Genomic DNA, 12,522 nt, shown 5'->3' with positions numbered 1-12,522 from the left:
CACAGTTCCTCCTCCGTGCCCCTTTCCGTCTTCCTCCCTCCGTTCTCGTTCCCTCCCTCTTCTTCCCCTCCTCCCTTCTCACTCAAGCTACGACTTGTACTCATTTGCCCCCACCTCCTTCTTTCCCTCGCCACCAACAACATTCCTTCATCCTGAAACCTCTTCCTCCGTAACAAAAGCGGGAAAAGACGCAGGGTGGTGATCAGGAAGAGACGCCACTCTGCTGGTCGTGAGTGGTTGTTTATGTGTTGGGGCGGCAGCAGCTACGTGATTGCGATTAGGCCTCGGCTGAAGCCTGTCTCCATGGCAGCGTGCGGAGAATCACTGTCAATAAAGCCCAGTGTTGTGGGAGTTTCCCCTTCAAACACCAGTGAGTCATGAGCCGCCCTCCCGGTGAGAATCACCATCATCAGCCTGGTGACAAAGACATGAGACACCCAAAACACACATGGAGAAATCTAGGCCCTGGCCGCAGAAGTTGTTGAAACTGTGGCCGGTTGTCAGCCTGTGCATATTTGTAGAATAAACACAGAGAAAGAGAGGGTGGGACTGGGAGGAAAGTCTGGAGCAGGGGGGGGGGGGGGGGGGGGGGGGGGGGGGGAAAGGGGGGGAGACAGAGATTATGAGATCAGGCAGGAGGGAGGCTTGTCAGGGGTGTGGTCTCCAAAAAGAGGGCAGGGCAGAAGTGGGCGGACTGCTCGTTTCTGGTGTTTGTGCATTTAGACGCAGGGTTTGAAACCAGTGTCCCTGAGTGAAGGAGGAATTACACTTGAAGACACAGACGGTCGACAGTCAACAGTAAGTCTCAGATTCTGCTTTTTCTATTTCCTTCAGTCGTTTTCTACGTCTCCACAGTCGGTTGGTTAACAGTGAGATGTGTGAATCTGCAGGTTTACTTCAGTGTTGTGTTATTTATATACAAGAAAAGCAAATCACTAGAAATAGAGTAAAGGTGTGTGTGTGTGTGTGTGTGTGTGTGTGGACCTCTGATACCTGTTTAGCTACTTTGCTTCTGAGCTCCAGTAACTTGGCAGGTGAAGGCTGATCCTGCAGCAGTTTGTGAACTTTAAATTTAACTGTGAGTCTCTGCTCTGCTCTCTTGATTGTTGTTTTCTTCCTTTTCTTCCTCAGCCACATGTATTTTATTTTGTTGTAATGGAAACATGCCTCGTCCAAAATCCCAGCAGGGACATTTGACACGTTGAGACGTTGGAAAAACATTCAATGAAACTATTCCACGCGTGTGTTTTGAATTAAAGCGTCCAACTGCTAGAGAATTGCACTTTTTTTCTTTTTCCAACCAAAAGTTGTGGATTGAAGTTTGGTCGTCTGGCAGGAAACAGACGACCAAACCGTCTGTAACACATGAACGGTGGGAAACACTTTTTGTGTCAGACGTGATCACATGTGTATCAGCGTGCCCTTGGCGCTGTGTGCGAGTGTGGTTTTGTGTGAGAGAGTCAGGGAGCAGGCAAGTGTGTGTGTGTGTGTGAGGACCCAGCCCTTGACCACTCCTTTAACGTGGAGGGAACCAGCACATTCCAGATGTGCCTCTTCCTCTGTTCACACCCAGTGCAGCAGCCTCCACACTGGAGACAGATAATCCACATGTAAATACTGAGGAGTACCCGGTTAATACGAGTACACATCAGCTCTCTGGTCCGACTGGTATCTCAGGGCTGAGCCACCTGCACTGATGAAGTACAGTTACAGTAATGAATCAAATAGAGGAATGAAAAGAGGCGTTTATTTGATTATCTCTGAGGTAGACCTCTCCAGGCGTGAGCCAGCGAGGCGGAGGAACAGCAGCTTTTCTCCACAGTTATTTTAAGGAGTGGTGGGTTTTTTTGTGAGCACAAGACAAGCCCAAACCCATCTGCCTGCCATGAACCAAACGCTCTCCGGCTCTCATTACCACCGACACTCTGCCCGGGGATGAACTGATCCGGGGCAAATACACAGAAAACCCCTCTGCGTGGCCCCCCCCCCCCTCGATCTCTGGGCGCGAACATGTGAGGCGTCTGTTTGCAGGAGTTTCACTGGAGAGTGTGGAACTCACAGTAATTAGAAGTTGTGAAGCCACGCCCTGAGCTGGTGCCAGGTTTTGGCTTTGTTTTCAGTGTGTTTATGAAGATGAGTGTGTGTGTGCATGGGTGTGTGTGTGTGTGTGTGTGTGTGTGTGTGTGTGTGGGGGGGGGCTGTCATTAATGGCTCCAGGGTTAAACCATGCAGGAAGCGGGGAGCCTTTGTTTTAAGGCCATATTTCATTCTTTCTGCTGTGTGTGTTTGTGAGTCATTTCTCCAAAGTGCGTAAAAAAGTGGTGTAACAAGTTTTCTCTTTGTCCCTCCCCTCTCTCTCTCTCTCTCTCTCTCTCTCTCTCTCTCTCTCTCTCTCTCTCTCTCTCCCTCCCTCCAGCACAGTCATCATGCTGATCCTCCTCGCTGGCATCTTTGCCGTTCACATAATTGGCATCATCCTCCTCCTGGTGGCTACTATCGACAATGTAAGTGAGACACTGCTATCGGCCTTTCACCTCAACGTACCTGCACAGTGCATCACCCCCCCCCCCCCACCCCCCACCCCTGCACACACACACACACACACACACACACACACACACACACACACACACACACACACACGTCCATGAACCCAGGTATACGTGGCCCGACACCCTGAAGGCACAACTGCCGCGGCCTAATCCCCAACTTCCTCCCATTTATTAAAAATGACAGTGGTGCAGAGTTATGTGCATCACTAACAACACTGACGGCTGCTCACCTGTCTGTCACCCCCCCCCCCCCCCCCCCCCCCCCCCCCTGCCTGTCAATGGTCCTCTGTTCTTCTCGGGTGCAGCATACTCCACATTTCTGGGTGTCACCGACGAGTGCATGTGCGTGTGCAGGCAAAGTGTCAGTCTGAGACGGACGGACGGCCTGCAACACGCACATTTACATATGTGGCATTCCTGCCTGTGTACTAGCGAGCGCTGCATGCCGGAGTGAGAGTTGTGGACCAGAAGATCAGTTTCCCTCCCTGTGATCGTCCTCGCTTCGCCCGCAGCTCCCCTCCACGTTCATGTCATAATACACACACACACACACACACACACACACACACACACTCCTGAGCTCAGCTGCTGTGTTCACAACAGGACATAGTTTGAATTCCCCACATTTCCATTTCTCATTGATTCGTCCATTTTCCAAAGAGGGTCGTTCATGTTCACACAACAGTTGATTGACCTCACTGCTTCTCCCCCCCCCCCTCAGGCCTGGTGGATGACTGACACCATTTCCACCGACGTGTGGGGCCGGTGGATCAAGGAAAACGGCATTTGGAACTTAACCGATATTCCCGAAGGAGCACACTACCCACAAGGTAAGACCTGTCCCGCACAGAGGTCGGATTTACGTCTCAATAAAGCAGAAGTTTGCCATAAATGTTTCGTCGATTTTCGGCCAAACCATAAAACTTCCATCATTCAAAACATGCGAAATATTTATGCATAAATCTGCAAAAATCTGAGCAAAAGAAAAGGTATTTTTAGCAGCAATTTATCAAGCTTTGTGTACAAAAACTCTACATGTGAATGACAGAAAACCCACAAAGTTTGTTTCACATGTTGTGAAACACTGAGTCGAGGAGAATCCCGTCCTTCTGTTGAAACTAGGAATAGAGGAAATGTGAGAAATCAGAAAGCAACGCCTCGTGTTTATCTCTGGTCTCGTGCACAGTGATTGCTTCTTGTTTTGTTCGTACTATCACCACAAACATGTGATCTTCAGAAAACAGTAGCTGCTTTTCAAATGTTTTCAAATCCTAAAATATGTGGGATGACTCACCGAAACATTCCTGCGGCTCAGAAAGGCAACCGCCTGAGCAGATTCAGTGTCACCGCGACCTCGGTGCTTCCTGGGCGTGTCCGTATCGTGATACTAAACCCCCCCCCCCCCCCCCCCCCCCCACACTCACTCACTGTGTCGCTCCCACCTCTGGCTCCCCCTGCAGATTACCTCCAGGCAGTACAGGCCAGCTCCATCCTCGCTTGCATCTTCTCCATCGTGGGCATCTTCGTGTTCGTGGCCCAGCTCTTCACCCTGGAAAAAGGGAAGAGGTTCACCATCTCCGGCATCTTCCAGTTCCTCGCCTGTGAGTTTCTCTCTCTGTACATCCTCCCAACTTGTCTCTCTCTCTCTCCTCGTCCACTCCCCTCACTGACCTTTGCTCTCCTCCAGGCCTGTGCATCATGATCGCAGCCTCCATCTACACAGACCGCTTCCACCTCGACGAGTCAACCGGTTGGTATGGCCACTGCTTCATCCTGGCGTGGATCTCCTTCGCGCTCACGCTCATCTCCTCCATCATTTACTTTGTGCTACGCAAGAAGACGGCGTGAGAAGGACACTAGAGCTCGCCCCGACCGGCCCAGACTCCTTTTGGCCGGATCTACTCCATCAGCTGAAATCTGGGTTTAGTTAGATTTTGCAGATTTCAGCTGCTCGTGTAAATCCAGCCGCAGATAGAACAGACGCGTTGATCCTCTCAAATACACACCGGTGTTTTACTGAGTCTGTTCCAGATCATCAGGATTTTTGTGCTTTTTGCTCAGTCGATCCCTGTTTTTTGTATTTGAGGGAGTTTTCAATTTGAGAGTTTGAGCCGGTTTTTTCCTCTGAGGATTAAGAATATTATTTTTGTAGTTATCTGAACAAAAAAAGGCCTTGATGTTTATAAGATGATAAATTAAGATCTAACATTGTGTCTGGCTTGCATCAAAAGCCAAAGAGTGAAATCTGTGGTCTTTCTTTTTTTAGTAATGTACATTTATATATGGATACGACTGTTGGATAAAGAGACGCGACTTTATGATTTTAGCATATTGTTGTTTTTTTTCTTTCGAGACTATATTGTTCGTACTGTTACCTGCTCCGTTCTGACTTTGTATAACGTGCCACTAGTTAACAAACGACACGATGCCAAGGAAATTTTTTTCAAAGTGCTCGGTAAATCTGTGCCTGTTTGTTCCATCTACATGTCACGTGCTGATCTGTGTGTATCCTCACGATACAACTATGCAATGACATAAAATGAAAAATACCCAAATGATATCTTCTAATTATTTGTAACTAGGAAGACAGGAAACTGGTTTTAATGTTAGATATCCACTCTGATGGCTCTCTGGTCCTTTCACACCAATAAACTGATTAAACGCGTCCACTTACACACACGTACATATGAAAATCAACATTTTACACAAATAAAATAACCAAATATAGACGTAAATCCAAACTTATACCAGTAACATATCACTTTCAGATACTTTCAGACAAACCAGCTCCTTTCGATGCAGAAATAAAACTGCTTTGACTCTTAAGAGTGTGAGATATAATGTGTAAATATGATTTGTTTCCCCACAATGTTCCACATGTCAAATGATTTAATTTGTTTCTGCGACTGTTACTTCTCACCGTGAATGACAATGATTTGACGATATTAAAAACTTGATTTTCAACCAGTTACTGAATCGTCTACTCGACTAATTTAAAGTAAATTGTTCCGTTTTGTTACAGTGGCTGCAATGTTAGATGAGATCGTTCTGATGATCACATTTATTTAATATTCATTTTGCATATTGTGAAGCATGTTCAGTTTGATCATCTCTCTTCAGCAGGGGCGTATCCAGCCTTTCTGGGGCCTGGGCACAGTCTCACATGATGAAAACAATCACTCAGTCGCTGATTCAGAACATTATAGATTTATTTATAAGTTTGTGTTGTTGTGAAATTGAGCCTTTTGGTTCCACTGGATTTAACAAAGAACACATTTCAATAATTCATCTACATCCTCCTTCTTTATTAGAACAGAGTGATTATGATCAAATCGAATTAGTTCATTGAGTCTGGAGACTGGAATGTGAATTCAGAGCACATGACAAGTCCATGACCAACATTGACCTGCAATGCCAAGATGGAAGACTTCAGTCTGGATCGAAAGGTCAAAGCGGGCTGTAGTCGTCCTCTGGTTCGAAGGGGTGCTCCCTGTGCGCCGGCAGCGCCATGCGCACGGAGACGGACGCCGTGGGTGGTGGAGATGTTGACGGGAGTGACAGGCGATGGAACGGAGATGCGGGGGCAGGGTTGGAGGGGTGAGGAGGGAAGGACTCAGAGTGGGGGAGAGGAAGCGAGCGGGAGCTGGTGAGCCTCGGAGCGGAGGCCGGCACCTTGGTGGACGGGGGCTCGTAGTAGGGAGACAGGTGGGAGATCCGGGGAGGTGACGGGGGAGAGGCCAGGTTGATGGCTGCGTTGGGAGGGGTGTAGTAAGGAGCCGGCGGCAGGAGCCCCACAAAGTTGAAGGTCCAGGCGTTGAAGAGCGGCCGGGGTCCCACCATCAGGACCTTCTTGGTGTAGTTGTTGAGGGTGGAGACGCCGGCGGACATGCAGACTGTGAAGGCAAACCAGGCCACGCTGGTGACAGAGAGAAACAGAGAGAGAGAGCTTTGTGTTTAAACAGAAGAGCAGACGTCGTGTGCGTCAGAAATTATATGTTCGACCCATTTTGATGTTTAATTAAAGGACAAAGCACAAACATGGAAAACTGGAAAGAGCATAATTTGGCATAAACATGCAACAAGGTCAGTTTACTCAAGAGAACGTAGTTGTACACATGTGCGAGTACATTGCACACAAGTGGAATCAACTGGATAGTGAGAAACAAGTAAAGAAAACCAATGTAACGTAAGTGAGCTCAGAGATATCACCTGTTACAGTGTGATGTTCTTTTCTTGCAACAGTCTAAAGGTAAATTTACCATTAAAGACGTTTTTTGATATTCACATTTCGAGTGAAGGCACAAGAGAAACTGTGAGAACATTAAGTCCAGGTCTGAAAGAGAGAAGCCCAGTGGACTGAGGATTAGTGATCATGGATCCTTCAATCAGTCCCTCTGTGTGTGTGTGTGTGAGGGGGGGAAGCCGATCCATCCATTATCTGTACAGCTTATTCTCTGAGGGGGTTGGGGGGGGGGGGGGCTAATCCCAGCTGACTCTGGGCGAGAGGCGGGTCACATCCTGGACGGGTCACAAGTGCACACAGGATCAAACAACCATTCACACTCACACTCACACCTTCGGTCTATTTCACGTCTCCACTCAACCTCACCCCAAACTGCGTCTTTGGACGGACGGGGGGGGGGGGGGGGGGGAGCTTGAGTCCTCGGAGGAAACCAACGTCAACACTGGGAGACAATCCAAACTGTGACCACAGCTGAACCAGGAACCATCTGAGGCAACAAAGCTGACCACTGTGAAGTCTGCGAGCCGGTTGCATCACAGTGGCAGGACTAGACTGTCAGAATCCCCCCCCCCCCCACACACACACACACCGCCAGGTGGATCCTAACACATCCCATGATTCATTGCACTTCTGTGACAAACTGTTTTTCAAAGAGCAAGCGCAGTGAAAACATCAGAGTAATTAATTTTTAAATGTAAGTACACATATTTAAACGTTTTTAATCAACCGAAGAACTTTTGCATCTGTTGCTAGGCGACGGCTGGAAGCTGGCGATGCAACGAGAAGACCAGACCGACTCATTCCAGTTCGGCTGACGTGGTTTACGAGGCCGATGAAGGATGCAACCGACATCTGGTCGTCCGTGTGGGATGAAGTGAGAGGATAGCGTGTGAAGTGAACTCACTAGAAAGCCCAGGAGTAGCCGTAGCTGTGAGGTTTGAAATCCTCTGGTCCCATCAAGACGGTCGTCTGAAACACCTGCATGAACATCATGTGACCCACCATCCCGAGCAGACCTGGGGAGACACGGGCCAGATGTGTTGGCTAAATAATCACCAACACTGATCGTGATATGTCGTAATATAAATATATATATATATGAAAAATAGCGGTACCGCCCAGGACTGTGAAAACAGCCGCAAAAGCGTTGAGCAGCTGGCCCCAGCGCTGCGTGGAGGGGCACCAGGCCCTCATGCACAACTGCACCGACAGCAGAGTGCAGCTGATCAACAGCAGACCGACGTACATCAGCTCCAGAGACAGCGACAGCCACATCATAGCTGAGGAGGGAGAAGAAGAGGAGGCTGAGCACGGAGACGGACGAAGATTTCAAATCAGTCAAAAAAGCAGGAGAACGTGATCCAGCCGCTCACCTTTCTCCGATCGGGGGGTGAGAGTGTAAAACCCTCGACACTTCTCCTCTGGGAACAAAAGAGAAACATCAGGGTAGTTACAGAATCACCTCCATGACAGTAAATCAGCGCTGCAGTAACAGGAAATGAGTCTATCTGCATCTTGTCGTCGAGGCCTCGGCCGGTGATCTGTAAAAGTAACAACCACAGCTGTGACATTTCACTGCACTCGCCATCAATTCTGCTCCCTGGGTTCAGAAATCCTCCCGCCTGTGCATGAGGGGCACGTTGTACATTTCAATGAACACTGCAGTCTAATTACTGTGAGAACAAGCAGCCGGAGGTAACAGTTTGCACAAAGTGTTTACGTGGCCTGAAGTAACCTGATGGGAGATTAGGAGATTTGTTCGGTGTAAATCTGGAGGGACGGGGTCCACGCACAGAATCTGTGCCACAGCAGAATAAGACTTTGTCATTTCGCCTCGCTGCTTCCAGCCGTATTGAAAAAGAACCCGACGAGATAAAAAGCAGAAAGAAGCTGTTCCTGCTGTGGGTTAATCCTCTTTGTGGCTTGTTTACCAGTGTGTTTACATGACAGATGCAGTAATCAGAGCTTCCTATCGGGCTCTGGGTTACGGAGGAAGCTCATCACACAGCGACTGGATCGCACAGACGAAGCAGGAGCAGAAGAAAAGACACAGATAAGAACGAATTAAAGTACAGTTTCACCGACGTGCTCGCAAACACACAGAGGATTTGAAGCTACAATTAACGATTACGGAAAAATAGCAATATGTCATGAACGTAAACCATTTTCAGGGACGACTCTGGAAGCATTTTGGGCCGAAGCAGAAACAGAACTCGATATATAAGTAAAATAATATATATATTATTATTATAACATTATCAAACAGCTGCGTATGTTCACATCCAGCTCGTTTTTAGCTCAGTTTTTGTTCTCCACCACCTCCTGAGGTAACTTTAAAGCCTATAAATTCTCTACTGTGTTAATTTTAGCGAATTTGTTACTAACTTTGAACTAAATGAAAATAGAAAAATGTGTGAAAAGAGATGAACTTTGCTGAAGGGAAACTGAGCAGCTGGTGATAAGTGACTCTGGGTTCATCGCTGTCGTTTTTTTATTGAAGCCACTTTAAGGATATTAGTGAAATATTTAAAAATATCTTAATTCAACACGTTAAACTATGTTTTTATAGCAAATCCAATATGGACATTAGATTTTTTTTGTATGGATGTGTTTGTATATGTGTTTTTTTCTTTGTTCATCATTTCATGTGAGTGTTTTTTTATAACTGACCACGCGGGTCAGTGTAAAGACGTCTGGACGAACGTCAGCATCATTTAAAGACAAATCCTTCAAATCAACTGCAAATCAGCTGCAAATGAGACGGAGCAAAGCAGCTGATGTTTGAGAATCCCATTAACCTTCTCTCTCTGGGTTTCTAATCCATAATTGAGTCATGCTGCTGAAGTCTAAATCTCAGCGAGCCGAACACACACTGATGATAATCCTCTTTGGGCTGATCACATGGCCACACACACACACACACACACTCACTCACACAAAAACACACACAGACACATACACGTATAAAATTAACACACCTGAGACCTGAATTCATGATATTAACTCACATCCCCTCTGTGGCCTATTTCTGTGTCTGTCACACTAGCGCCGCACTTATGACACAAATTGTCTGACTGTGGATCCTTATCTCACCTTGGGTTCATCCTCTACCACACACACACACACACACACACACACACACACACACAACCATAGGCAAGCTCATGAAATCCTTTGCAATGATACTGATTGTTTATTCCACCCGTGGCCAAATGTGCTGTTCTCTCATTTATTAGTTTCCTCTATCTGCTCAATCCCCTTCAGGGTCACTGGTGACGGGTCCGTGCTTTTATTCTCTCAAGAGAAACACAGCAACTTGGTCTTTCCACCACTGAACACTCACATTTTCAGTTTATTAGGCACAGCTGCATCTAAACAGCTCGGAATACACTGAAATGTCTCTTTCGTCCTCTCACCCCATGCGTCTGAGTAGATGTTTTCCTCACAGGTGATAAACAGGCCCGTGTGAAAGGTGGGGAAGACGAAGCGGTCGTCCCCCGTCTCCCAGGAGAACTGGATGTTGGAGTTGGAGACACCAGGGACGGGGATGCAGTTGCTGTGCTTGGTGGCCGTGCACAGCGGCTTGGGCACCTTCTGTTGACCCTCGCACCAGTAGGAGGACATGAGCGCCGTGCCGCCCAGGAAGAGGGACACCAGCGTCTGGATGAAGGAGAGGCGAGGGGAACGCATCTGCTGCAGCAGCTCCATCCTGCAGACAGGGGGGTGGGGGGGTGGGGGTTGAAGGAGGATATGGACTGGTGCAGGAGAAGGAGGGACGGGGGGGAGAGACAGAGAGAAATGGTCAAATGTGCAAACTCTGAAAGGGGAATTCAGTCCAGCAGATCGCCTCCGCTGGCCGCCATGACCCCAGCAGAGGGTACGATGTAATCTCATGGGGCAACTGCGACCGTCCGAGAGAGGAGTTTGTATTTTACTGAGAGAAACCGTCAGGGCTGAGTCCTTCTCTGACGAGGACAATGTCGATGAAGCATTCGACGTCGAGGGACATTAATATTTGTTTGAGCCGAAGAATACGAACAAAGAGCTTCTACAAAGTGAAGAGCGAACGAAAGAGAGAGAACGAGAGACGACATGCAGAGGAGGGACGAGCTGCTGCACGAGTGAGACGTGTCAGAATCTAGGAAAAGACCCAGAATAACAATTTGAGCTTTTTGTTGTTGCGGTTGCCCCATAAGATCACACTTTGACCAAAAGGTTTCTGTGATCACCATTCATTTATAGAAAAATACTGCAATTCCCTTTTAACAGTCATGTTCCAGGGTGGATATGAGCGCCTTCACTCAAAAAACACTAAAAGTAATGTATTTTAAATACGAGATGAGTAGCTCAAGTTTTTCCTTCTTCATCTGCCGGACATCAGGCGTCACCTCCACTCTGGTATGGAACTAAAAAAAAGCAGCGGCAGCTCGTTATTCGATTCCAAGGAGGAGAAGCCGCTCTGGAGCCACACGACTAATCACATTTAAAGAATAAAAACAACTGTGATAGAAAAATAAGCAAACTAGTAATAATTAGTGGGAGGAAGCGAAATCACAGGAAGACGTGAGAAAATTACTGTTCACTCAAACCTCCACGCTCGGCGTCAAGAAGTGAAATTAATTTGAACAAAGGATTAAATCAAAGCCCCACTCACCCCCTCAGCCTGTTCAACGTCTCACTCTGTTCTCCGCTCCGTCATCAAGGTGGAAGGAAACCTCCGACCCTGCTCCTCCGGCCGTCTCTGCTCCCTCTCACTCCTCATCAGATGGCGGGAGCGACGGAGGATTTTGGGCCGTCAACACTGACCTCAGTCTTTATGATCCGACCCCAGCGGTCAGACACACACACACACACACACACACTGCTCCTCTTTAATCCATCTGTATAAATCCAAAACAGGCAACTCTGTTCCATCTGTTTTCATTTTGATTCCTAGACTTATTCATCTCTCCACCTCTTTATCTCCCTCGTCCAATGACTTCAGCCGTAAAAAAACAAGCAGCTCTGATCTGATGTGTGAACGACCTCGAGGTGACCTTGACACTGTGAATAAACATGACAGATGCACACTATTACATCCACAATATTGCTCTGCAGCCCCATGCATGTGCAGCAGTTGTCACTGTGTGGGGGGGGGGGGGGGGGGGGGGTATTTAATAACTGAAGTCGGCTGCAATCACTGTGAAGGTTTCATGTTGTTTTCAGAGGAAGATAATCCTGAACCAGTGGGTCCCATCTTCTCTGTGTTTATCTTATCTTTAATTAATCTGGATGTTGCTTAAAACCTTTAATTGTACTCTTAGTGTTTAAGTGGATTTGGTTAAGTTAAGGCCTGGAGGCTTAAGAGGAACCAGTTTTTTCTTTAGCCGACTATTTGATCTGTTTCTACATAACTGGTAGTACTCTTTCAAACATTACTTTTTTACGTTATATTACTTTTTTTGCAATTTCAACCATTTATAAACAATTTTTTCACTTTAAATTTATTCCTCAACTATTTAAACACTTATTACAATTACTTTTTCAACCATAATCTAATATTTTTACTATTTCCTAGTCTCCATGAAAAGTACAGAATCACAGTGAATGTTGTGTGCATGTTTTAAAAATGACTTTTTAGCTGCAACTATCTATAGACTACTTTTAATTTACCATTTTATCTTTATTCCTTTAATTGGTTTTATTGGTTGTTTGTTTTAATCTGTGTCAAATGTTTATCTTTACACT

The 12,522-nt window shown here is 46.9% G+C and overlaps 2 protein-coding genes across 2 annotated transcripts; one reads left to right on the top strand and one right to left on the bottom strand.

Annotated features, from left to right (window-relative positions):
* Positions 1 to 652: 652 nt before the first annotated feature.
* LOC117766284 (epithelial membrane protein 2-like) lies at positions 653 to 4,796 on the top strand. The gene is made up of 6 exons (XM_034593182.1): positions 653 to 798; positions 2,417 to 2,504; positions 3,274 to 3,382; positions 4,013 to 4,153; positions 4,240 to 4,598; positions 4,643 to 4,796. Exons 2-5 carry the CDS (start codon positions 2,427 to 2,429, stop codon positions 4,398 to 4,400), a joined length of 489 nt encoding a protein of 162 aa, XP_034449073.1. The 5' UTR covers positions 653 to 798; positions 2,417 to 2,426; the 3' UTR covers positions 4,401 to 4,598; positions 4,643 to 4,796.
* A 762-nt stretch (positions 4,797 to 5,558) lies between these two features.
* On the bottom strand, positions 5,559 to 12,207 carry LOC117766266 (germ cell-specific gene 1-like protein). Its single transcript, XM_034593158.1, has 6 exons — positions 11,450 to 12,207; positions 10,212 to 10,550; positions 8,169 to 8,216; positions 7,911 to 8,075; positions 7,700 to 7,811; positions 5,559 to 6,468 (listed from the first exon to the last, which is right to left on the bottom strand). Exons 2-6 carry the CDS (start codon positions 10,501 to 10,503, stop codon positions 6,000 to 6,002), a joined length of 1,086 nt encoding a protein of 361 aa, XP_034449049.1. The 5' UTR covers positions 10,504 to 10,550; positions 11,450 to 12,207; the 3' UTR covers positions 5,559 to 5,999.
* Between the last annotated feature and the right edge of the window lie 315 nt (positions 12,208 to 12,522).

This window comes from Hippoglossus hippoglossus, chromosome 8, assembly GCF_009819705.1.
Source record: "Hippoglossus hippoglossus isolate fHipHip1 chromosome 8, fHipHip1.pri, whole genome shotgun sequence".
Classification (NCBI taxonomy): Eukaryota; Metazoa; Chordata; class Actinopteri; order Pleuronectiformes; family Pleuronectidae; genus Hippoglossus; species Hippoglossus hippoglossus.
The sequence above is the reverse complement of the archived record's forward strand: the minus strand, read 5'-3'. Positions and strand labels throughout refer to the sequence as shown.